Here is a 23995-nt window from a genome sequence, read left to right as displayed (position 1 = left end):
GGGACGCTAAGCCGAAGCGGATAGAAAGTGGGCCGGATTTGGATCGCAAAAAAGAGGAGGAGCTCGGGCCAGTCTTTAGTTGTTGCCGGCCGTTGGATATCTTTACAGCAGTAAGTTCTCGTGCTGGTGCTGGTGCTGGTGCTGGTGCTGGGTAAGTGACGACACGCGCGCCATCGCGCCCAACTTCTGCCTTGACAGTTATTAGCTTTGACTAATGAGGACCCCGGACGACGGCAATTTGGACATCGACACTTTCAGCCTCGCGACTACGATCCTTCAGCTTACGACATTCGGGTTGGGTGTTCTGCTTTGGGGGCAATCGCCGGCCACGAATAAGTGAAGCGCAATCGATGGCACACATGACGAACCCGCTGGCGACGGCCGAGCAGCTCTACAAGCGCAACTCCTTCAGCTCGCTCCCGGCCGACCTGCAGGATGCCATCTTCTACTCGACGCAGTGCCTGACCCAGGCGGCCGGCGTGCTGCTCGACTTGCCACAGTCGACCACGGCGCAAGCAAACGTCCTCCTGGCGCGGTACTGGCTCGTTGAGTCGCCAATGGCGGCGGAATTCAGCGTAAATACCCCCTCCTTCCATGCTCTCACCATGCTCTTTGGCCAAGCACCCGCCCACGGCAAGGTTCACTGACGCGAGTCCGTAGGACGTATCCGCCGCAGCCCTCTACCTAGTTTCCAAGATGGGACCGCTCCCGCGCACGACCCGCGACATCTCAAATGTGTACGCCTACCTCCTCTCGCCCGCGTCGCCCCTCTTCCGCGGCGAGCCCCCAGACCCTACGGTGCGCCGCCCGGATCCGACGACGTACTACCAGACGGACGGCGAGTACGCCGCCTTCCAGACGCGGATGCTGGCGGCCGAGGCGCGGATCCTCTGGGCCCTCGGGTTCGACACGGCGGTGGCGCTGCCCCATGCACTGGCCGTGACGTACCTTCAGGCGCTGGACTTCCTGGGGAAGCCCAAGGCCGAGATGGCCGGCCGCGTGGTGGCACACCTGAACACGGCGCTGCTGAGCCCACAGATGCTGTACCTCACGCACCAACCCCACGCGCTGGCGACGGCAGCAGTGTATATCGCGGCCAGGGAGGCTGGCGCCAAGATGCCCGAGGTGGCCTGGTGGGAGGTGTTTGATGTCGAGAGGGAGGAGCTCGGTTTTCTGGTTGTGGGGATGCGGAGTCTTGAGGGCTGGGTGAGGAGCCTGAAGGAGACCGGCCTGCTGGCCGGCGGAATGCTCACGAGAAGTGGGATTGAGAGAGAAGCGAGGAGACGGGCCGGAGAGGGCGACGAGGAGGATGAGATTATGGCGCTGATGGACCAGAAAACGGTCTAATCTTTGAAGCCTACGAGAGACGTTTCGTTCCCAGCCGTCGATGACCTCGGGATGAATAGAAGTTTGATACCCAATGAAAGCACAACACGCATATCACAAGTGTTTGAAGCGTTGTCTGCCCCGTAATAGGGGGCCGACACGAATATCTGCGATGTAAGTCTTCCTATCCCTAGAATAGGGTTGAAGATTCTCTTTTCACAAGGCAGCCCGCCCAGAATCTATACTTTGCAAAGATGTCTATCCGTGTTTTCTACTGGTCTTTGCATAAATATCTTAGTAAGCATATCAGGTTCGTCTCTCTAGTACGTCAGAGGGAGGGTCCTCAAGAAGGGCAGACTCAAGACACCAAGAAGGACAGTTGGGAAACAATCTCACAACTAGTATGCTCCTGAACCCAGTAAGATGTTTGCTTCCCCAGAGTTGGGGACCAGGACGACCTCAAGCAGTTTGCAAGTATCTCCATTATCCTGAAAGCACATGTATATATGAGCTTTATCGACACCTCTTTTCCCAGACATCACAATTAGACCATCTAAAAAAGGGATGTGTTCCAAACCTGAGCGCTACGATTGAAGCCGATTTAATCAAATTGCGTCCCAACATCAAATGACCTGTCTGTACAAAACAAAATAAAGTACATCACAAGAGCAGGCTCTAATACTTGAGCAAGCCTCCGGCTTAGCGTGAAGGTAACAATAACAGAATCTGAGCAGTTGGAGACTGATCCAAAGAAGGAAGTATTCCCCTTTATCAGCTCCTAACCTCCTATACTCACACCTTCCTTCCCTGTTATACAAGAAATCCTTTATCAAACTCGGGCCGTTCTCTCTCACAGCCTACTTCCACTCTCTTATGTCAGGGTCATTAGTTTCTCATCATCATCATATTATTCTTCCTAATTCGCACAGATCAGAATCCCTTCACTAACAACCTTTGTTGCCGCGTCCCACCAAAGCTTCACCTTTGTCCTCCTTCAATCACGCATATTCAGTTCTCACCCCTTTGCAAGAAAAAAGAAAGAAAATAGTAAACTTCCCCATCATGTCCAACAACACTCTCGTCTCTCAGCTGGCTCATGGTCGCAACGAGCCGTTCCCCTTTGTCTTCATCTGGGGAGTCGTCACCGGCATTGGCATTGTCCACTCCGCCATGTTCCTCATCTTCACAAGTATCCTCCGCATCCAGATGAAAAAGAACATCGCCAAGCGCGAGAGCAAGTTGGCTGATCTCATCACCGAGTTCAGTAAGTTTATTCCCCTTGTGAAATGTCGGCTGCTTTCCCTATGAACTCCACCTCCCCTTTGCATCTCTTTTTGTACTTCCAACCTTGTATTGTTTTCCTGGTCTTGATAGTCATTCCTTTCAACTCTAAATGGCACCTGCAACCACTCATATGTCAAACACCTGATATTGTCGTCGGATTCCTCAAAAAGGCATAGAAACGAGCTGACGCTATTTTACTTCAACAGAGCAGGCTATCGCTCTCGCCGAGCGCCTCCTCGACGAATCCAACGCCTTCACCATCCCCTTCTACGACGGCAAGCTCAACGTCAAGCTCATCAACCTCAAGAAGCAGATCGTCGCTGCTGTCAACCACAAGGACGCCGCTTACAACCCCATCGCTGGGCCCCACGATCATCCCGCCCTCGCCTCCCCCCAAGACTTTGCGCAGCACGCCGCTGAGTGTGTGGCAATCATCAACATTGCCCGCGGCACCCTCGCTGGGCTCCTCAACCATGGCATCTCCGACGTCCAGACCCAGATCGCCGGCTACGCTGACCGACTGGACCTCCGCAAGGACGAACTGGGCGAGCTCAAGAAGAGAAACAGCGACGGCGGCGACAATGAGTCTGTCCTTGTGGCCATGAGCACTTTTGACGACAAGGGAGAGGAGGCCAACGATGACGACAACAAGACGGCCGAGCTTGTCATGTCCATGAGTACCCGCCACAATAAGTCCGACCTCCATGGCTTCTCTGACGAGAAGGAGGTCGTCGTCTCCGAATCCAATGGTAAGAAGGATGACAAGCTCCTCTTCTAGGCATCATCGACACCCAAGCGCCTTTTCAGTCTTATTCACGATGTGGATGTGTGGGAAGCACGATTTGCGGTACTGATACTGGGGAAGGGATATTCAGGATCGTGAAAAAGGCACCTGCAGATACGATGAGGAAGAAGGCTCTGTTTTAAAAGGCGAGGATACGAGTTAAGGGCAATAAGCCCACCGGGATTCTTAAATAACTGGCTACTTCGCTTCGTTGGCAAATTGATGCAACTCGATAATTGCTTCTTGCCCAAAAGAAATCAAGGAAGAAAATTCCGTTTCCGTACCATGTGCGCCAGACCCTGATTGATACCTTTAATGCCGGGTATTGCCCAGATGATTTCGTACAAGAGATATTGCCTAAAAAAGTTCAAACCAACTCCGGTCCTTTTGTACGTCCTGTCGTCACCCTGCATTTTCAGTCCTGTTGAGCTTTGGTCAAGAGGCACTTCTCCTCGGGCAAAACGTATGGCGGTGAATAGCCAAATGAAAAAAACCTGCACTGGACGGCCCTGGCGTGGCTCTGGCGAGCAATCACAGGCGCCCTGCCATAACTTCCTTCTTGAAGATCCGGACATCCCAAACGTCATAGAAATGGACGCCTTCGACCGTTTCCAGTCTTGTGTTGGCCACTATATCCGTATCTTCGTCGTCGCTGTCACTGTCCGTTTCCCATCCCGGCAGAGGCAAAGGCGGGAAGACGCTGGGCCCACCAGTGCCGGTGGCGGTCCCTGGGCCGCCGAAAGCCCCGAACGACGAGCCAGCAGCGGCTTTGCTCTTGCCCTTCTTATTTTTCTTCTCCTCTGCCTTGGCGGCGGGTGTCTGAGGCGGCGGACGAATGATGCGCTCAACCCGGTCGTCGTCGATAGAGATCCACTCGAGTTTCAACTCTGGATAGTGACACAGGTTGTCGACGATGAACTTCCGAGTCTCGCGCATGACCCAAACGCAAGTGTCGTCGTTTCTGAACTGTGTGACATTCAGCGCCCGGAGACTCACGAGTCCCGAGATATGCTGCATGAAAGTGTGCTATGAAACTCATTAAACAATGTCCAGGGGATGAAAGGGTTGCTCGGGCTACTTACGATGGCGCGGATTCCAACCGCAGCCGCCAATTCTTCGAGCTGTCTCCCGCGGTTGCAAATCAGCAGCATGGCCTTCTCGTCCACATCCCAACTTGATCCCGAGTCGTTCTTGATCATTAGCTTGTTGAGGGTCGGCATATGCTTCTTGAGAACAAGACGACGGATCTGGTCCATCACAACGTTGGTTTTTGGCGCGAAACTCTCTGGTTTGTACTTGACCGACCGCTCCAGTATGAACAGCTCTGTAATCTCCTCCAGCTGGCCCGCAAACGTAAGGAAAGTAATGGATACGTTGTCTGTGAAGATCTTGCGCAGCGGGAGCGGCTGAACCTTATTCTCCTTGGCCAACATGGTCCAAATAGGAGCTTGGTTGCCAACATTCAGCAAAGTCAGTCTCTTGAGGACTCGTACGTCAATAGCCGCTCTCAGGACGGAGGCTTTGACGGGGATCAGGTGGACACTGAATGACTTCAGCGCTACGCCCCTGGTAGACCGAATGTATTCGCTCATCACCTCGTCTTCGCCATGGGCCGTCGTAGCCACGCCGTTGACTTGCTTCTCCACATCCCGGAGCTCGGCCTCGGTAGCATTCAGCTCAGTGCGTACGTTGTCGATATCACGGTAATATCCCTGTAGCTGATTTTCTACGGAGCGGATGCGATCTCTGTCCTGTGGGTTGGCGTTTCGCAAGGTATCCAGCTTATCGTGCACTTCAGTGGCCTCGGACAGCAGATATTGCAGACGAAGGACTAGTGTCTCAAAATTTGTCTTTTGTGTTGCCAGGGCAGCAGCAGCTCGAGACGTCGTTGGCGACTCAGGCGCGGCACCTTGGGCTTGAGACGCGGTGATATCGGGAGCGGCGGCAGATCCCTCCTTCTTTTGGTCGTTCATAAGGTGCAAAGGCTCGTCTGTCTCCTCGATCGCGATAGGCTCCTCCACATTGATGTCTTCGGGATTGGCGTCTGTTCCATAGTTTGCCTTCGGCATTGCGCTGATGTCCGTCACAACCGTGGGAGGCTCGGGAGCTTGGATGCTGGGGGCTGGCTGAGTGCTAGCGTCCACTGTGCTTGGAGCGGGCGCAGCCGAGTGATCTTCATCAGAGGTCGCGGGCCCAGCCTCCGACTTGCTTTGCGGCTGTGCCGCTCCCGCCGCCTTCGCTTCCTCCGCGTCGAGATACTTTCTGCTGGCCTTTTCTATCATGTCGAGGATCTCTTGCTTCGAGCCGTCATCGGCGTCGCCGTCCGCTATGCTCGCCATAAGTTTCGTCGAGACCTCACGAAGTCTGTTCATAAAGGCTTCTGCGGGCGAACCAGCCTCCTTCGTGTTCGTAGCCGCATCGAGTTTTTCCTTGCCTTTCAATGTCTTGCGGTGTGACCTCTTGACGAGGAAAGGCTCGACATCGAATATTCTACCCAGAACCGACTCCTGGCTCTTGCGCTCTTCTTGTGCGCGAAATGCCTTTGCTGGGCCGCTCGCCTCATCCCAGCCGGGCGCTATCGGCATCGGAACGACTTGAAACTCGTCATCCTGGTCGGAGTCATCGGGATCGGCGTCGAGGGGAGGCTTTCGTGATTGCAAAGCCAAGTGTGTGGAGAAGGAGAGCTTCAGTTTCGTAAGGGTGGAGGTCGAGTTGCGCACACAGGACTTGATCTCGGTGATGGTATCAAGAGAGTCGATATCAAGGACAGCGAGCGAGTTCAGTTTCCGGAAGCCCGACAGGGTGGCGGGTTCGTTGGCGGAGATCCTCCGTCGACTCCTGGGGGCGGGTCTTAGCGCCGGCGGCAAGGGAGGCGGCGGACCCAGAGAGGTGCTGTTGCTGTTGTTGTATGGAGGCGGGACGGAAAAGGACATGCTGGCGAAGGGAGGAGGCGGCGGCGGCGGAACGGTAGAGAAAGGCGGCAAAGGATCCCAGTGGGCTTGAGTCGAGGTGGGCTGGGGCAGCAGGCTCGACGTGTAAGGCAGCGGCGGAGGTATCTCGAAAAGGGATGGGCCGGCCTGCATGCGAACATGGAAGTTCTTGAGCGACGCAATCTGGTGCAGCGCCCTGTACACAGGGCGGCTGAGCTCGACTCGGATGTTCCACCTAGTGTTACGAGGGTCAGCAATGGAGGGCAGGCCGGGGCCAGTGGGAAGAATTTAGATAGGTGTGCGGATACCTGAAGGTCTCGAGCGACTTTGTGTTCCTGAGAGTCAGCAGCAGCAGAGTGCTCATGAACTTGCCGCAGCTGGCGCTGTACAGATAGGGTTTGTAGGCAGCCTCGGCCTTGTCGCCGGCGCTCAGGGTGTCGAGGGAGATATCTCTCAGATGTTGGGCATAGTTGTAGTCGCTCGACACGAAGGTCTCGAGGCCACCGGCCAAGCTGTCGATGGGGGAGTCGAAGGAAGGGTCATCTTCGTCGGGGAAGACAATGTGGAAGTTGCGGTAGAGCTGGGCGGCAGCAAGTTCTCGGAAATGTCTTGAGACGAGGGCGAGGCAGATGAGGTCGCTCTGGCAGCACTTGGTAAGGGTTAGGTCAGTCAGTATTGCTGTGTCTATGGCTGCGTCTGTGCTTGGCGACGGAACGGAATGATGATATCTTACATGGCTGAATATGTCTTTCTGGGTTTCGAGGGGGAGGTCGAGGAAGTTAAGGGTTTTCGTTGTGGCCGCGGAGGCAGTCGCAGCCTTGTCGCAAGACTCGGCGGCGGAGGCCATCATGGGCAAAATGCGGGTGGCGCAAAGGTGGAGTTCACAGTCTGGTTATGCGACGGGTGGGCGGTACGACGAGCGATTCTTATTCTTGTTGTTGTTGGAGGAGGAGCGCACGGCAGACGAGAGGGGGGAATGGAATGATCCAAGTATCGGGTTGCGATGCGGGCGAGTTGGAGGATGTGAGTGGAAGCAACGACGTGCAAGGACGGAAAGGTCTGTCACGGCCTCTCTGTCTCTGTCTCTCTCCCGCTCTTCTCTCCTCGTCACGTACTTAGTGAAGTGAGGACACTCAGTCTGCCACGCGTGGGCTGGGGTTGGGGTAGGCAAGGTAATAGAGTAGGCAGGGAGGTCAGACACACGGGATAAAAGATACGGGATCTAACACTAGGTACATTGAATGCGCCAACCCGGGACACGTCCGAAGACAGACAACGCAAGGTGGGACGGCACAGTTGCAGAGTAGGGTGGCTCAGGGAGACAGCGAGCGACAGCGACAGCACTGGGAGGCCAGCCAGCCAGCCAGTGGCCGCCGCCGCGCCTCGGCCCACCGTCAGCGCAGTGCACCACCGCCACTGTCGGCGTGTCACTTGCGTCCCGCCTGGGGTCCCTCCTCGTTGCGCACGGGGCGACGGATTGCAGGGCAGCAGGAGCAGGGGCTGATAGCTTACGCAGCGAGAGGAGATGAGTGCAAAAGTTTAAGGGAAAAAAAGACGAAAGGAGGAAAGAGAATTGGCGCTTAGACATGCACCCTCTGTTCAATCAATCAATCCCTGAATACCGGCTCCACCTACCAGCCGCCTATCGTTTCGGGGTACAGAGACTGCCTCCGTACCTAACGGAGTACCATCCCCAGTTCTCCACCAAATGTCGTATGCAACAAAGATACAGATACAGAGAGTAGTTTGATAACATTTCGACGTGCCACCTCTCTCAAGTTCTGGATACACTGCAGCGAACGGGTCTCTCATCCACACGGCATGTTCCAGGCCATGTCTTCCGACTGTCTGTCTCCCCAAACCCCTTTACAACGCTCTGAAAGAGAGCACCCCCAGATGTAGCAGGCGCAAGACTGCTGTCGGATATGATTGCACGAACATTGTGTTCACGTCCAGCAAGAGCGGCCCGGTGTCGTCCACAATGCGATCCAATTTCTTGAAGACACCATGACGAGGACTAAAAGGCGTGGCGGAGACTTGTAAGTTTGGGTTCCTGTTTCCCAAAAATGGTCTTTTCGATTGGCCCTGTAGCCACGGGACATGCTTGTCGAGACATCCTGGCTGAGGCTGAGTGAGGGAGACAATAGGAATGCGGGCTTGGCTATCTGTGCAGTCCCTATGTATGCCGTGTGCCAATGTCGAATTTCGAAGGTGGGCATGTCTGCTGCCTCCGTTACGAAGCGCAATGACGCCGATTGTGGAGAAGGGTGGATGACGAGTGACGGCCAACGATGGAGATCAGAAGAGAGAGAGCCGATGTTATCGGCGGCTCCGATAAGCCCCGTACCTTTCTGTTTGCGACTGGTAGTTACGGATACTGCGTGACGGACACATACCTAGGTTTGCTAGGTACAACACACCCTGTACTTTAGGTAGACTGCAGGGTTGAAACCACTCTCCAATACCCAGACTGTTGGCCGTGGATTATCCGTTGAGTTTTCTGGAAGGGCGGGCAATCGGGTATCCAAGCGCTAGACGTGGCTGACGGCACAAAGCGCAAGGCGACGATCGGCCCTTAGCGCATCCGCTCCAAGGGGAAGCAACCCCACAACCCCCGCTAACAAGGCTGGGCTGTTAGTAGCTGTGCCGACTGATCCAGACCCTGGCCGGCAGACCCAGTCACCCAGTCACCCAGTCACCCAGACGGCGACAGGCACACGGGAAGAACAGGGGGAACAATCCCAAGGCTCTGGCGAGACGAGACGAGACGGGACGAGCTTGACATGTTTTTTTGGCATCTAGCTTTTCTCTTCTTCTTTTCTTTTTCACCATCTTCATCTCCATCTTGTTCTTCCTCTTCTCATATCTCTTCTTCTCCTCAAGATATGGACTAGACTCAATCCTGTCCTTCTTCTCTTTTCTGTTACACTACGGATACACACACCATCGTCCCCGCGCTGACAACCCCTGCTCTGCCTGTTCTCGAGCTCGTGTTTGCGCTTGGCTTTGCCCTGCTTTGTACTGCTTTGTCCTGCTCTGCTCTGCAAAGGCCGCAATTGCATGCACTGCACGTAACCCTCCTCCCGAGTCCAAGTTTGGCTCCTCCAATCCTACCAGCTTCTTCCTCCTGATCATCCTTATATTCATCCTTGTTTGCCCTTCCCTGCCCTGCCCTGTCAGCAAGTCCCCGTATCCTGTCACAGCTTAAGCTTCTTGCGTCCCGTATCCGCCAGCTCCCACCCGGACGGCCAACCAGACAAGCCTGTTTCTGCTGCTGCCTGCGAGGGGCGACGCTACTGTCCTTCATACTTCTTGCTCCTTTCTTCTCTTCTCTCTCAGCCCCCCCCCCCCCCCCCTTGCAAGCAAGCAAGCAACGGCAACTGCCCTAGAGGGGGAGATCATCGCCTGAGTCTAGTCTGCTTCCTCGCTCCATATATATATCTTGTAACACCACCAAGACCTCTCCTCAGTCCTCTTCTGCCGGCGGCCGTGGCATCAATCCTGGTCTATCCATCGATCCGTCCTTCACTCGGCCACACCACTTTCGTTTCTGTCTGTCCTAGGGCGGTCTACACCAAAACAGCCACAAACCCAGGTGCTTTCCCCTCGAGCTGCCTTGACAGACAAACCCATTAAAACCACCATCAGCTTCGATAATATCCTCTTCGCCCGCCCTTACTTTTGTTTTATTTCCATCATCTACGTTTGATTCTTCTTTTGCGCAGCTCGTCTGTCTCTCGCACTTCTTTTCAACTTTTCCAACTTGTTCGACGCCGCACAACGACATACGCATTCAGTCAATCATTAAAAGTCCTGCCTGCGCCTCTCAGCTGCGGATCGATCGCTCCAATCCTCCTGAACCACGCCGCCGTGCAATACAAAAGTCCCCAATCCCTTTGAAGGTGTCGTGACTCAGTCGCCAAGAACCTGCCTACTGCCTATTGCTCAATCGGGACATTGCGCTGCGAACCAACACGGTCTGATCTCTGATCTGGTGGAGGGATCAGCCAACGACCAGCGTCCATTCGTTTCATCCGTCGTATATTAGACGGTGCACTTGTTCGCACCCCCCATTGAGCTGTGCTTCACTCGTCCCTGATACTCACTCGACCAATTGCGAATACTGTCCACCCAGCGCCAGCCATGGCCGACGTCGAGGAGCCCAAGTTCAATAGCCTGGCCGAACGAATCGCCGCCTTGAACCAGCAAAAGAACTTCAAAGCCCCAGAGGTCAAGCCAAAGCGACCCCCGCCCCCGCCCCCGCCGACGAATCGTCCCGTTCCGCGAAGCCAGACCCTTCCTGTCGCCCAGACGAACGGCCTTCCTACGCCTCAAATCAGTCCCACGATCCCTCCCCGGCCGGTCAAGACCACGCAGGCAAAGCCCAGTCCGCCGCCGCTGCCTCGACGAACAACCGACTCCTCTCAAGTCGACACGTCACCTCCCAGGGACCGCATTGCTCCTCCACCTCTGCCCACTCGCACCTCGACCCAGCACATCTCACCAGCGTTGCCCCCTCGGAGGCCTTCCACTCAGCAATTGGCGGTGCGCCGTAGCTCGAATGCTTCCGAAATCTCAAACTTGTCGTCCCTCTCATTGAACCACACTGTATCGTCCGCTACCAGCATCCATTCCATCGACGGCCCCGCGCGCAAGCTCCCACCCACCTTGGATCAAGCAAACCTGCCCCCGCTGCCACCAACGAAGAGAGAACGGGAAGCGCAAGCGAAGGACGCCGTTGCTCAACAGACACAACCACACAAACATGCCCTCGTGTCGGTCAAGTCTTCGCCAGCCATCCGACAAATTGAGCCCCCTCACAGGCCGGTGCTACCCCCGCGATTGACCTCGAGGACGACCAGTCAGCAAGTTCATGAGCCAACTCTGCAGGAAGAAGCGCCAGCGAAGCCGAGACGGTTACCCCCGCCGCCGACGTCGTACGTCAAGTCGCAGTCGCATGCAATCGGCTACACGGGCCAGGAACAACAAGCAAACGACCGACCACCTTTGCCAGGAAGGCCGCCAGGCACTGACGATGACGCTCCTCCTCCCGTCCCCCTCAGTTCCCGCCCTAGCGTTGCACAGATCGAGGCCGTCTCCGCCAAAGCCGTTGCCCGTGCAAATGACTGTCTGATCTGCCGCGACTTTTCTGGCCCGGATGGTGTTGCTGCTCAATATCCTAGACAGTCACTCCCCAGAAACGACCCTGTAGGATACTTGGCCCAGGTGCTTTGCGGACCATTCGCATCTCACACAGACAAGGCGCGAGCCATTTTCACCTGGTTTCATCACAACATCGCCTATGATTGCGCCGCCTTCTTCGGCAATAACATTAGGGGTCGCTCCGGAGCCGAGACCATTTTCATGGGGAAGGCCGTCTGCTCGGGCTATGCAGACACGTACAAGGAGATTGCCCTCCGCGCAGGCCTGGAGTGCATCACGGTCACTGGACACGGCAAGGGCTACGGGTACACCCCTCTGGAAAAGGGGGAGCGCCCGCCGCCGAAGAAAGCCGACGGTCACGCTTGGAACGCGGTGCGCATCGACGGCGGCGAATGGAAGCTCCTCGATGCCTGTTGGGGCGCCGGTAACGTGTCGGACGTGACCAAGGATTACACGCCCGACTTCAAGCCACACGAGTTTACCCGGAGGAACGATATTTTCGGACTCTCTCACTACCCATCGGATGACAGGCACTTTTTCCGACCCGATGGCCGAGTGCCGTCTTGGGAGGAATACTACATCGGTCCGGTCCACGGCGAAAAGCCCACCGTCTACTCCCATGCGTACGAAGAGGGCGTTTGGGACCACACGATCAGCCCCAAGGAGCTCCAGATCCCAGTTTACAGCGGCCAGGTTGTACGTTTCCAATGGTCCAACAAATGCGAGCACTGGACGTCAGAGAGGCACGGCAAAGGAAAGCCCCCGCTGCTTCTGCTCAGCATCAAAGGGCGAGACGGCCGCAAGGAGGACATGGTGCCCATCGAGACGGACGGCTTCTGGCATTGGGCCGACGTAAACGCAATCGACCTGGGCGCCCCGGGTCAGAGCGTCACCGTGGCTATGATCACGACGATAGACGGCCAAGACGCGAGAGGCGTGACTGCCAAGGAATACTTTGCGAAGAAGGGCAGGTGTAGCATGAGCTGGACGTACCTCATGAAATGGGAGCTCATCTAAGGGGAGAAGGGCTTTCTTTCTCAATGACTGTGACGGCCGGACACAATATTGTTATACGTAATGATAATGGGAATTTATTGGTTCAGGGTTCGTGATTCTCGTGCCTCTTTGGCTCTGCAATAATAACTTTTTAAAATCTAACCCCCCCCCCCCTTCTTTTGGCAAGGTCTCTGCTTTACTGTTATCCACAACCTAGAGGGAGCTATCCAAGGTCGGGGACTTTGAACGGGACATACGATGTGTATCAAGGAACATCTACTAGCCCTGTTGGCCATGAACAGATCTGTGTGTGACGATTCTGAAGCCTCTTACCTCCATGGCCGTCTAGTCATCCAGTGTTAATGATAAACTTAGTCGACTACCTCAAAGCTTCAGCTTCTGCCACTTGCGCAATCGCCCTCCATAGCGATAAATCAGCGTCGGCACAGGTATGAGGGCAACGGCGACGAAGCCCAGAACGCTGTTCCCCCAACCAAGTCCCAGGGCGTCGTACATGGGTGGCCCCGCCATCGGCAGAAACGCCGCGATGACGCTGCGGAAGACGGTAAGGGCGGCCATGCCCGAGGCGGCGTAGGACGGGTACGCATCGATGACATAGGCCTGTATGGGCTGCCAGATGCCCAGGATGGCGACGCCGAACGGCAGTAGGCCGACGACGGGCGCGGCCCAGTGGGTCTCGAACTCGGCGGTCCAGCCGTACCAGAAGAAGGTGACAGGCAGCAGGGCGGCGAAGTAGATGCAGTCGGGCAGACGCATCTCGGGCTCGTAGACGCCGCCGTTGGCCTTCGTCATGCGGACGACGGTGCGGTCGGAGAGGGCGGCGAACAAGGCCATGCCGATGAGGTAGCCGAGACCCAGGGGGATATAGACGAGCCCCGCGGTGCCGACGGAGAAGCCGTAGGTGGAAGCGAACACGAGGGGGATGGTGCTGAAGAGGAGATAGAGGACGCCGTAGGCGAAGGCGCAGTAGAGGCTCACGCTGAAGAGGATGGGCGAGAGGAAGAGCATCTTGAGCGGGCGGACGAGGCCGCGGACCAGGAGCTGGGAGGACGTGGGCCGGGGCGTGCCCGCTGGGAGGCGACGACAGTCGTCGTCATGGTCGTAGACGCTGCGAAGCTCAGGGCGGCAGAGCTCGGCGCGGAGCCGAGCGACCTTCCGGTCGATGAGGACGCGCGGGTTGGTCTCGCGGTTGAAGAGGGCAATGATGAGGGTCACGGGGGCGGCGGCGATGAGGGAGACCCACGAGGACCAGCGCCAGCCGAGGTCCTGGGCGATGTAGGCACCGGCGATGGGGGCGGCCGTGGGGCCGATCAGGGGCCCGATCATCCAAAGCGAGATGGCGGCGCCGCGCTCGGCGACGGGGAACAGGTCGGCGATGACGCCGCCGCCGATGGCGAGGCAGCCGGAGCCGCCGACACCCGTGAGGAAGCGGAAGGCAATGAGGGAGGCGAGCGAGGGCGCAAGGGCGCAGCCGGCGAGGCAGGCGCAGAAGAAGACGTTGGCGGCGTTGAGGACAGGGCGGCGGCCGTACATCTCGGACAGGGGCGCAAGGAAGAGCGGGCCGACGGCGTAGCCGAGGAGGTAGATGCTCACGGGCAGAGTGCCGAGCGTCATGTCGTCGTTGCCGAGGTCCTCGTTGAGAGGGCCGACGGCCGGGGCGAGGATCGAGGAGGCGAAAGGCGTCATGAAGGTGATGGCAGCGAGGAACCAGATGGCGAGCCACTTACGGCGCGGGGGCAGGTTCATGGGCATGGCCGGGTCGGATGGGGCGTCCCAGCCGACGAGGCCGGCGGGAAGGTCACTGAGAGGGTGGTTGTGGTGGGCGGCCGCGACGGATGGGCGGCCGTCGGCTTCCCTGCGGCGGGAGGCAAGGCTCGCGACCCGGGAGAGGCGGCTCCGTGCGCTCGCGTGGGATCGGGCCGTCTGCAGGCGCTCTACGGCGATGTCCTGGGAGAGGTTTGTTAGCAAAGAGTCTTCATGGGATGGGTGATAATGTCTTGATACGAGATAGCAATGAACTCCCTTTCCATTTTCGAACGGTCGCCCGGGGGCCAGGAAAAGCAGGAGGAGGAAAGGGAAACCGCTCTGTCGCAGAAGAGAAGAAGAAGAAGAATGAGAAGAATAAGAAAGAAGGAAAGAGGAAGAAAGGCATTGCTGAGAGTCATCACCAGAGATTTGTTTGCCAAAAGAAAATACCACAACCGCCATGAGCCTTTCCTACATGAGACAAAGGAGCCGAACTCACCTCCGGGGACGGCTGCTCGCCGTCCGTCGCGTCGTCGACGTCGAAACTCTTTCTCTTCTCCATACGCGTCTCGTGTGCTTTTTCCAGGCCATCTGCAGAGGCGAAGCGGTGCCGCTGTCCATGTCCAGGCCCCTTTTCCATCGTTATTGTCGTCGTCGCTTGGTCCGAGAATCCTCCTCGGAGGCCGTGGGCGCCGGCGCCGGTGGCGGGTGTCGTCACTGCCGCCCCCAGCGGCTCCGCCTCCACGTCCTTTTCGGAACCCATTGATGGCGAGAAATCTGCAATGCCTTTCCCCAGTCCTTTTCTCTGTTTCCGCCTCTTCTTTGCAATGTAATCCTAGGAAGATGTGTAAGACAAAACCACAACGCAACGAGGGTGGAACAGACGAGGCACGAGAGCTAGATCCCAACAGCCGCGAGGGCGAGCAGCATTTGCGTGTTCGGGGCGTATTTCAATCCTCGCACTCCTCCCTCACCTCACTCTTTCACACACACAGTTGCTGACAGGCCGACGGCATTGCCTGTGAGGGAAGCTACCCCTCCCACCCCCAACCCCTATTGCCGCATCTAACCTGCGTAGGCCGACGATTGTCAAAGTATTGAGAGAGGTGTAAAGTGATTCGATGGCAGAGATCTACATTGCCATCCATCTCCGGCCGCCCGCCCCCTGCTGAGGGAGGTGCTTTGCAGCCGGCGGGCGGGCAGCCTGCAGACGGAAGCGGCTAGCTTCTCCCGGGAGAGGAGCTGGAAACTCCATCTTTTTCTCTCCACAACCCGTGTGGGTTGGAGGGGCATTTAGGAAGCTGAGAAGATGCCCTCGGGAGTCGAGGGGGATGGATCTAGACCATATCCAGTCTCAGCCGGATAAGGGTGCTGAACTGTACCCAGGCGGGCAGTCCCGGGAAGAGGCGAGTCGCGGGGTTGTTGTAAGCGGCCTGGTCATCAATGAGTGAGGTTGTAAGTCAACAAGAGACATGATTGGGACTGGGACAGCCTGCTCATATGGAAGTGCGGCTGTTTGATGTGGTTGGTAACCTCTTCCCTTGGCATTCATAACCCCGTAGCTCTTATTCACTGGCCTACCTTATCCAGTCAGATCTTTGGAAAGCGGAAGCTGAGAGCATGTCATCATTGACTATTTGGGGGTGACGGGTAGGAGCTTTGAGATGGGCGTTGCAATCATGCTCATCGGCCGTTGAGAACTGCTGAGGTCTAGGACAGTTGAGGTTCTCCGGCACTGGAAAGAGACTGAGGGTTTGAAGCAACCAACGTCAGAAACAGAGTTTCCTGCTCCCGCATTGCAACTCTGTCCAACGGTCTCGGCCTAGGACTGTTGCACTGAAGGACTTTTGAGAAACTGGAACTCTGCTCAGCACAGACCAGAAGCCAGAACAACCATTGGAATCTCAATTCAGCATACCTAGGTAGGTAGGTAGGTACCTATGGTGGGCTCCCTTAGCTCCACTTTGGGGCCTGTCAATGCCGGCCTGCATTTCTGCCCCGCAGTCTTCCTGTTCTTCCCAATTTCTCTCCCGAAACACCCACATGGAACCTCCACTGAAAAGCACATGGGATTCCAAACAAACCCCGCCCTCCTCCCCCAAAAGCCACCACCGATAACGCGGCTCAGTGGGGGCCCCTAGCCTTCCTTCTCCAAATTGACAACTGTGTCCCGTCGCGAAAACTCCAAGCAACTCACTAGACCTTCTCCATCGCGAAAGGGGGTTCACTTCACCCTTCCCAAACCAACACAACACTACATCTGTTAATGTGCGCATTTGCCAACTCACACCTGCGCACAACACACATGATGAAAGCGATCCGGCGGCCAGAGCGAATTTGACAACAAGGAACCAACAAACCGGCCAGGACCACACCCCTCCCCACCCCGCGCGTTCTTTGCGCCAAACGAAACAAAAATCCACAATGTCGTCCTCCACCTCCTCCGCAGCGACGGACCTCACCCGCACTGAGACCCTGAGCCTCGGCTCCCTCTCCCTCGCCGCCGTCGCGGTCCTCCTCAATGCCTTCCAGGGCGACGGTGAGCCCTTGATAGCGTCTCTGGCCCTGTCCGTCCTGGCCTTCGCCCTCGCCTACGCCATGATCCGCTGGCTCGGCCCCGTCTTCAAGCGCGCCGGCTTCCGCGGCCGCGACCTCTCCAAGCACCACCGCCCCGAGCTGCCCGAGTGCATGGGCGCCGTCTGCGCCGCCGTCTATCTGCTGGTCGTCATCGTCTTCATCCCCTTCCCCTTCTACAAGGACATCGTTGCCGCCACTAGCGGCGGCGGGAACAGGGACGTCGTCTACCAGGTCGAGCATGTCCAGCAGGGGCGCTTCCTGCATCGCTTCCCTCACAGCAAGGTCCGTCTTCCAAATTCTCTCGCCATTTCATGGATACACACCCCTTACTGACACTGCCCACAACACATACAGCTCGCCTCGTACCTCTCAGCCATCATCTCCCTCCAAACCACCGCCCTCCTCGGCATCGGCGACGACCTCTTCGACATCCGCTGGCGTCACAAGTGGTGGATCCCTGGCCTGGCCTCCGTCCCCATCCTCGTCATCTACTTTGTTGACTTTGGCGTCACATCCATCGTCATCCCGATCCCGCTCCAGCCCTACCTCGGCGAGCTCTTCGACCTCGGCGTCCTCTATTACATCTACATGGCCTGCATCGCTATGTTCTGCCCTCAGTCCATCAACATGCTCGCCGGCATTAACGGCATCGAGGTCTCCCAGTGCATCGTCGTCTCCCTGCTCCTCGTCCTCAACGACTGCCTCTACCTCTTCACCCCTTACCCGCACCCGGCCACCGACTCCCACCTCTTCTCCCTCTACCTCCTCCTTCCCTGGCTCGGCGTCTCCTTCGCCCTCGTCCTCCACAACTGGTATCCGGCCAAGGTCTTTGTCGGCGACACCTACTGTTACTTCTCTGGCATGGTCTTCGCCACCGTCGGCATCCTCGGCCACTTCTCCAAGACCCTCGGTCTGCTCCTTGTCCCCCAGCTCTTCAACTTCCTCTACTCCACCCCGCAGATCTTCGGCCTCGTCCCCTGCCCCCGCCACCGCCTGCCGCGCTTCGTCGCCCGCACCGGCCTCCTCGAGCCCAGCGTCACCTCCTGGAGCCCCGAGCGCCAGCCGCACCCCCTCGTCGCCCGCGCCCTGCACCTTCTCGCAAGGTTGCGCCTGCTCAAGGTCACCACCGATGACAAGGGTCGCTTCGTCGAGACGAGCAACTTCACCCTCCTCAACCTCTGGCTCGTTTGGCGCGGCCCTCTGCGGGAGGACCGTCTCGCCTGGGAGGTTACCTTTCTCCAGCTCTTCGTCGGCCTGTTCGGCCTCTTCGTCCGCCACCGCCTCGCCCTACTCATCTTTAAGGAGGACAACTGGGGCATGACGACCAAGAGATACTGATGGTTTTCTTTTTGTCTTAGTAAAATAAAAGCCAAGCAACACGTTGAGGGGTGTAGTCGGTCCGTTTCCTCGTGTCTGTTGACACGGGGTTTTCTGTTTCGGAATACGGGCTTGAATTGCCGCCCAAATTTGGCTTCCTCTGCCTGGGACCAAAAAAATGGTATGGCCGTCAACAGTGGCCGCCGCTTGTAAGATAGCTAGACGGACGGAGATTGAAATACCCCTATAAGAGTATATGTCGAAAGTTGGCTAGAGGACCGCTAAATAGTGCCGGTCAAACTACGGAAGGAGAATAGACAAATATTTCAAATCAATGAATGGTGGACACTGAACAAGACCAAGTCAACCACGATGCGACCGACAAATGAGCTGCGCAAGTGCGAAAAAGAAATCCGTTTGAATTTTTTCATCGTCATGGGAGGGGCGTTGCTCAGTGCCAAGCCACTCACCCTCTTCTCTTCTTTCTTTCCCTCGGATAAGCTAAGCATAGAAATACACGTGAAAATATGCCGCTCCTGGCAATAGTCGAAATCCCTTTTTCTCCCATCCCAATATCAGTCCAGCCCAGACATCGCTACCTCTTGCCTTGCTTTACGCCTGTGACCCTGAAAAAAATATGTCGCCCCTTGCAGTCGGGCAGAAGTTGCGACAGACGCATGGGGGGTTTGTTCCCCCGTCAAATGTGCATTTTCGCAGCTCCTCCAGGCATAATCGAAATACATCTCGAACGAGATCGTATTTGAAAAGCGCTGGCAAGTCCATGATGTTCCCGTTGCCCATTCCATTTGTCTGTCGCCGCCATAACGCCGAAACCAAATACCAGACCGCCGCCGGGTTGATTTGTTGTGGAATATTCAGATGGGTAAGAGAAGCGGCCGTGCCATCTCCTAAGCACCCGCGAAACCCCGTCTCTATATGTTACAAGGAGTTGTTTGTTGCTGCGGCCGCGGTGATCGAGTTGGCCGTGTTGCCCGTTACGGGTGTCAAGACATCTGTGCCTTTATCGACAGCCGGTGAGTCGGCAATGGCATCAAGCGCCGGCTTCGACTCCTCGGTCCCAGATAGCGACGTCTTCAATCCACCAACACTCTTCGCCTTGTTCATTCTGCTTTTTGTGTAATCGCTGAGGCTCAACTTCTTCTTCACAGGGCTCGGATGCGCCGCTACGCCATTGACAGCCGAAGGCGCGAAAGGGTTGCAAAGACTGCCGGCGGAGAAAGGGGACTGCGCAGTTGTAGAGGCTGAAGACGGCGTTGTCGCGCTGGGTGTTCCCAAGACCGGACCATTAAAAGCGGGAACCGGCGGTAACTGTACCCGGAGTTCCGGTGACTTTATCTTCGAGGAGCCGGTCACAACGTTGACCAACGTCTCCGCGGCGGAATCTGTCTGTACAGGTGACTTGATTGCACTTGGCGATCTCGTTGGGGCGTCTGCCATGATGATGTCTCCCACGGCTGAGGCAGCAGGCGATGTGATTTGTCCGGGGTTAGTCGATTCTTTCGACGGTGTCGGAGAACCAGTCACAGGTCTGTGGTCAGCAGGCGAGTCTACATCCATGGGTGTTGGTTCCTGGAGCATGGTCGACGGAAGGGACTTGCGTCTGTCGGCCTCGTCGCATCGCAGTCGATGCCGGTTGTTGAGCAATCGCTGAGACAAAGAGATAATCCGGCGACGTGGCTTAGGGGTCTGGACAGGCTCACTGTACCATTCACCCTCAACCGGGTCAGTCTGCACGGAAGCGTCGCAATAGACAGGACGAGGTCCAGAGGACTCCCGTCTGGACTGCGTTACAACGGAGCCATTCCGAGACGCCGATGCCTTGTGAGGATTTTGTGCTGTCGGCGAAACATCACCAGACGGAGAATTCGACTTGCTTCTCGATGTCCCGGCGTCGACGTATTGCGAAGTGCCCGTGGACGCATTGCTGGTCGAGTTCCTCTGTTTCGTCTTGGACCCAGTGCCGTCGGACGCGCGCTTTTTCTTGCGAGGGGGCTGTTGTTGCTCCATGCGTCTGAATGAGTCTTCAACCATCTGGACTTTGCGCTTGTCCCGATCAGTAGGTTCAGTGAGAATGCCGGGTCGGTCAAGGGAGCCTTGACGCAAGGGCGTACGGTCACGGCTGGGGGGCTTGCTGCGCTCCGATACCGACCGAGCATCGTTGTCGACGTCATCGTGGTGGCCTTCACTGGCTGCGCGACTGTTGGTGGCGTGCCCGGTACTGGTGGGTGAAATCGTGTGGGTTTTGGGTTTCCGTGACTTCTTTTTGACGGGGGGACGAGACTGTATCTTGGCCTGATGTTGTCTGTGGAAGCGGGCAAAGGCGCAATTTGCACCTAGATCGCACGCACAGCCGCCGTGCTCGGATAGTATCCGATGAATCCAGCCGGAGAGCGTTTGATACTCTGCCTCATCCATCTCAACCTCATTCTGGGCTTGTGTGTCGTCGTCGGCGACCCCCAGGAGATGGTGCATACGAGCTTGGAACTTCTTGGGCAACCTGAACTCCCATGGAAGCGTGATTTGCTCGTTTGCGACGATGTGCCGATCACTCACTAGCCAAAAGTGGTATTCAGACTGCCCCGACAGGTATGTATCCAGAATGGCGTTTGGCTTGCAACTCCTTCGGGCGAAGCGGGCAAGCGATCCTTCTTTCCTGGTGTCGATGTACAACGGCAGCATCGGATGGAAGAACACGAACGGAAGCGGCGAGGACAGCTCCTCCCACAGATTTTCGGGGTCGTCGCAATAGTCCTTCTGAAAGCCAATGACACCGTTGAGTTCAATCAAAGGCACATCTTTCTCGATGGCAACAGGGGTTGCGAGATACTGCCACCGAAGTACGGTATCGGAACCAAGGGGGAGCTTCTTGCTCTCCACGTGCAGCTGACGCTTCTGAGCGTCGATGTCTTTGGGGAGTTTAGCAAACACATCGTTGAGTTCTCCACCTGTGTCTTTCCTCAAGCGAAGGGGTTCGCGAAGCCAAACGGAAAGAGTGTTTGAGACCAATAGACTAGCAAACGAATTGATTTGCGTGATAGGCACGTCTGCCTCCTTGGTCATCGAGAGAAAACCATCCGAGTAGTTGTGTATTTGAAAGTCGCTCGGAAGATCCGGAGGCGTCGTAGCAGGGCTTGGGGGATGACCGTTGGGTTGGGGGCGGCCGTTCCCGTACGAAGGGCTCCTCTTCGCATTTTGTGAACTTATCGAGTGGGAAGGCCGGTGGGATGTTTTCGTCTTCTTGGTCGGGTGAGGATGATCGCTCGGACTTCCGTGCTTCGCATTCTCCTGGCCCGTGGCCAGGCCATTCAGCTGCAAGTCGGTGGGTTTTGGCTTCTTTTTGTGGCTCTTGGATGGCGGGCGTTTGACCTTCTTGTCCGGGGCACCTTCTGCGGTGCCGCCGTTCTTCAGTCGACGGGTGCGCTCAATGGCCTTTTGTCGGTCTAGTGGACGCGGTTTGCAGTCGGCGCACGAGTGGGCGAAATCCTCGCGAAGTGCCTCCTCTCGGCTGTCTGGGTAGAAGCAGTCTATGTGCTGCCATGTGTCGCACGTGTCGCAGTAGATCGTGTTTCCATCATCATCAGAGAAGTTGCAGATACACTTGATTGTGTACGGCTCTTCTTCCTCTACCGTCTCAACCTTGCGTGGAACGTTGTGGGTAGAGACGGTCACGCTTGGGGCGAAGAGGGTCTGACTAGGAGTCGCGGTCTGCGTCGACAGTGGCTGTAGCTTTTCGGTCATAATCCAAATTCGCCTCGTAATGGGGGATTGGTGTCGAGGTATGCGTGAGCTGATTACTGTTGCGACCTGGGTAGCATGACGACGCCTGTCTGAACGCACAGGAGCCAGCCGTCAAAGGAACCGCGGAAACAGCGAGACGTTGTGGCGTGATCATCCGTCGGTGGGCAGTGAGTGGTCGGGTCGAGAGATCTCAGCGAGTTCGAGGACAAGACTCGACGGGGGAGTCGAGACTGGCTCAAAGGGCAGGGCGTCGAAAAGGCGTGGGAACGCAAAACAAAGCGGATTGCCGGATCGCCAGCAGTGACCGTCTGCAAAATCGATGTTGTCGTTACTGTCACAAAAGTTTCTTGAAGGCGTGTGGTGGAAAAGTTTTCGAGTGATCGCGAAGTGTGTGTCCAAGAAACCGAAGCAAAAGGGCAGACGGAGTCGAGGGAAGGGCTGTACGGTTGCGCCTCGTCGAAGGAGAGGAATGGGACGGTTCGAGTGGTTGTATCGAGTCGAGAGACGTGGGATGAGGAGGAATCCGAGTGTTTCGACCGAAAGCGAGGGAGGACAGGGTGGTTTGTGTCGAGAGGATGAGGGTGGAAAAGAGATTGAAAGAGAAGAAGAGAGGGGGCACGACACGAAGGAGAAGGATGGAAGGATGGGTCCCCCGAAGGAGAGTAGCAGAAAGCGCAGCGGCAGCGGGTGCGGGTGCGGTGGTGCTTGGTGCGGTGCGGTGCGAGTTGAGCGAGACAGGTCCCAGTCCTTCCCCCAGTACGTGCAGGCGAAAGAGAGAGACCAGGCCAAGCCAAAAGTGAAGAGAGAAGAGGGCGAACGGGGAAGGAACAGTAACTGTACTGCTGGGTTGGGTCAGGTCGCTCTGTCTGGGTTGGGACTTGGACTTGGGACTTCTTGGGGGGGAAGGGACTGACTGGCGCACCTTGTGCTTTGGTGCGCGGGCTGGATGGAGACGGGGGGTCCTGTAGTCGAAGGCCACCGACACACGGTATGGGATCTTTTGGGGGGCAGAGAGGAGGGTGCGGCGGATGGGGGATGCTGGGATGCTGGGTGCATCTCACTCAGCTCGAGTTGCCTGTAGGCGAGGGAGATGCGCGACGGCTTGTCGCTGTGCTGCTGGGGAGCACTGGCTGGCTACCGGCCTACCACCAGCCAGCCCAGTCCAGCCGTCCGGCCAACCAGGCGACACAGCCTAGCCGGACGCACTGGAGAGGGAAAAGGGCGGAGGCGGCGACGGGACGGGAGAGAGACGAGAGGAGAGAGAGAGAGTAGAGGGAGACGGGAGACGAGGGCAGAAAAGCCAAAGCCCGTGGGTAAGAAAAACAGGGTACCCAGGTACCAGTACTTACATGAAGCTAGACCCGAAAGGCGGTGGGCACTCTGATATGAGTGGCTACGGCAGTCCAGTCAGACCTTTAGCGCAGAAACGTGATTGCCTCAGGCATGTCAGGTTTCAGGCCGCAACCAGACAAGAGATGGTCGATGCCCCTCGTCTGATGAAGGACTGACGACTGCCTTGTTAGCCCTCCGCACCAAGAGCCTGGAAGGTCAGCTGGAAGGATGGGGGGCAAGAGAAGGAGAGTGAGTGAGAGGGAGAGAGAGAGAACGCGAGAGAAAAAGTCGAATCTGCATGAGAAGATAAAAGAAAAGAAACCTCTCCAAGCAAAAGTGCTGATAGAGAAAGTGGGTTGATGACACTTTCATCAATCCGCATAGTCATGAGACTGAAAGTGAAGAAAAAGTAACAAACTCTTGACGTTGAACACACTCTGATCGTCTTGATGAGAGCAACAGCAGCTGGCGGCCATCGTTGGGCTGATGTGTGTGAACAGAATCAAGAGGCAGATTTGACGGGCGGGAGTGGAGGGACGAGAGGCGGCATGCAAAGATTTAATGAGTAATAAAAGAGAAGAAATGGGCGGGCAGAGTTGGTGTCGGTGTTGTGGTGCGCCACCGCGGGTGGTGAGTGGTGACCCTCTTTCTCTCCTTCTCTCGCCGGCCCTAGCAGAACGGAGGATGTGACGGGGGCGGCTAGCCGTAGATGGAACGGTGGATGGGTAAGAAGAATGAGAAGACGAGACTGGAGAGACTG

At 56.7% G+C, this 23995-nt stretch overlaps 7 protein-coding genes across 7 annotated transcripts; 3 read left to right on the top strand and 4 right to left on the bottom strand.

The window, feature by feature from the left end:
* The first annotated feature begins 97 nt into the window (after positions 1-97).
* Positions 98-1498, top strand: CDEST_08594 (Putative Cyclin-like superfamily, cyclin/Cyclin-like subunit Ssn8). Its single transcript, XM_062924753.1, has 2 exons — positions 98-575; positions 661-1498. Exons 1-2 carry the CDS (start codon positions 351-353, stop codon positions 1345-1347), a joined length of 912 nt encoding a protein of 303 aa, XP_062780804.1. The 5' UTR covers positions 98-350; the 3' UTR covers positions 1348-1498.
* A 1913-nt stretch (positions 1499-3411) lies between these two features.
* CDEST_08593 (Putative F-box domain-containing protein) lies at positions 3412-7505 on the bottom strand. Its single transcript, XM_062924752.1, has 4 exons — positions 7058-7505; positions 6633-6973; positions 4477-6559; positions 3412-4420 (listed from the first exon to the last, which is right to left on the bottom strand). The coding sequence occupies exons 1-4, from the start codon at positions 7172-7174 to the stop codon at positions 3926-3928; spliced, it is 3036 nt and encodes a 1011-aa protein (XP_062780803.1). The 5' UTR covers positions 7175-7505; the 3' UTR covers positions 3412-3925.
* Positions 7506-9161: 1656 nt separating this feature from the next.
* Positions 9162-12646, top strand: CDEST_08592 (Putative transglutaminase, papain-like cysteine peptidase superfamily). Its single transcript, XM_062924751.1, has one exon. It carries the CDS (start codon positions 10468-10470, stop codon positions 12502-12504), a length of 2037 nt encoding a protein of 678 aa, XP_062780802.1. The 5' UTR covers positions 9162-10467; the 3' UTR covers positions 12505-12646.
* A 221-nt stretch (positions 12647-12867) lies between these two features.
* Positions 12868-15013, bottom strand: CDEST_08591 (Putative sugar transporter, major facilitator superfamily, MFS transporter superfamily; the record flags this gene model as incomplete). Its single annotated transcript, XM_062924750.1, has 2 exons — positions 12868-14451; positions 14750-15013. 2 exons carry the CDS (start codon positions 15011-15013, stop codon positions 12868-12870), a joined length of 1848 nt encoding a protein of 615 aa, XP_062780801.1.
* A 1661-nt stretch (positions 15014-16674) lies between these two features.
* On the top strand, positions 16675-18165 carry CDEST_08590 (Putative glycosyl transferase, family 4; the record flags this gene model as incomplete). Its single annotated transcript, XM_062924749.1, has 2 exons — positions 16675-17109; positions 17182-18165. The coding sequence occupies 2 exons, from the start codon at positions 16675-16677 to the stop codon at positions 18163-18165; spliced, it is 1419 nt and encodes a 472-aa protein (XP_062780800.1).
* A 917-nt stretch (positions 18166-19082) lies between these two features.
* On the bottom strand, positions 19083-21907 carry CDEST_08589 (Putative SET domain, Zinc finger, PHD-type, Zinc finger, FYVE/PHD-type, SET domain superfamily). The gene has a single exon (XM_062924748.1). It carries the CDS (start codon positions 21901-21903, stop codon positions 19084-19086), a length of 2820 nt encoding a protein of 939 aa, XP_062780799.1. The 5' UTR covers positions 21904-21907; the 3' UTR covers position 19083.
* A 1-nt stretch (position 21908) lies between these two features.
* On the bottom strand, positions 21909-23781 carry CDEST_08588 (uncharacterized protein). Its single transcript, XM_062924747.1, has 2 exons — positions 22826-23781; positions 21909-22769 (listed from the first exon to the last, which is right to left on the bottom strand). The coding sequence occupies exons 1-2, from the start codon at positions 22957-22959 to the stop codon at positions 22238-22240; spliced, it is 666 nt and encodes a 221-aa protein (XP_062780798.1). The 5' UTR covers positions 22960-23781; the 3' UTR covers positions 21909-22237.
* Between the last annotated feature and the right edge of the window lie 214 nt (positions 23782-23995).

This window comes from Colletotrichum destructivum, chromosome 5, assembly GCF_034447905.1.
Source record: "Colletotrichum destructivum chromosome 5, complete sequence".
Classification (NCBI taxonomy): domain Eukaryota; kingdom Fungi; phylum Ascomycota; class Sordariomycetes; order Glomerellales; family Glomerellaceae; genus Colletotrichum; species Colletotrichum destructivum.
The sequence above is the reverse complement of the archived record's forward strand: the minus strand, read 5'-3'. Positions and strand labels throughout refer to the sequence as shown.

Excerpts from the sequence above, each read along its gene's own strand:
- CDEST_08594 (XM_062924753.1), top strand. The coding sequence starts at position 351 with ATGGCACACATGACGAACCCGCTGGCGACGGCCGAGCAGCTCTACAAG. Across the intron at positions 576-660 it reads CAATGGCGGCGGAATTCAGC|GACGTATCCGCCGCAGCCCT; the intron begins GTAAATACCCCC and ends GCGAGTCCGTAG.
- CDEST_08593 (XM_062924752.1), bottom strand. The coding sequence starts at position 7,174 with ATGATGGCCTCCGCCGCCGAGTCTTGCGACAAGGCTGCGACTGCCTCC. Across the intron at positions 6,974-7,057 it reads AGAAAGACATATTCAGCCAT|TGCTGCCAGAGCGACCTCAT; the intron begins GTAAGATATCAT and ends ACCCTTACCAAG. Across the intron at positions 4,421-4,476 it reads CGGTTGGAATCCGCGCCATC|CACACTTTCATGCAGCATAT; the intron begins GTAAGTAGCCCG and ends TGAGTTTCATAG.
- CDEST_08592 (XM_062924751.1), top strand. The coding sequence starts at position 10,468 with ATGGCCGACGTCGAGGAGCCCAAGTTCAATAGCCTGGCCGAACGAATC.
- CDEST_08589 (XM_062924748.1), bottom strand. The coding sequence starts at position 21,903 with ATGACCGAAAAGCTACAGCCACTGTCGACGCAGACCGCGACTCCTAGT.
- CDEST_08588 (XM_062924747.1), bottom strand. The coding sequence starts at position 22,959 with ATGCACCCAGCATCCCAGCATCCCCCATCCGCCGCACCCTCCTCTCTG. Across the intron at positions 22,770-22,825 it reads CCCGCGCACCAAAGCACAAG|ACAGAGCGACCTGACCCAAC; the intron begins GTGCGCCAGTCA and ends GTCCCAACCCAG.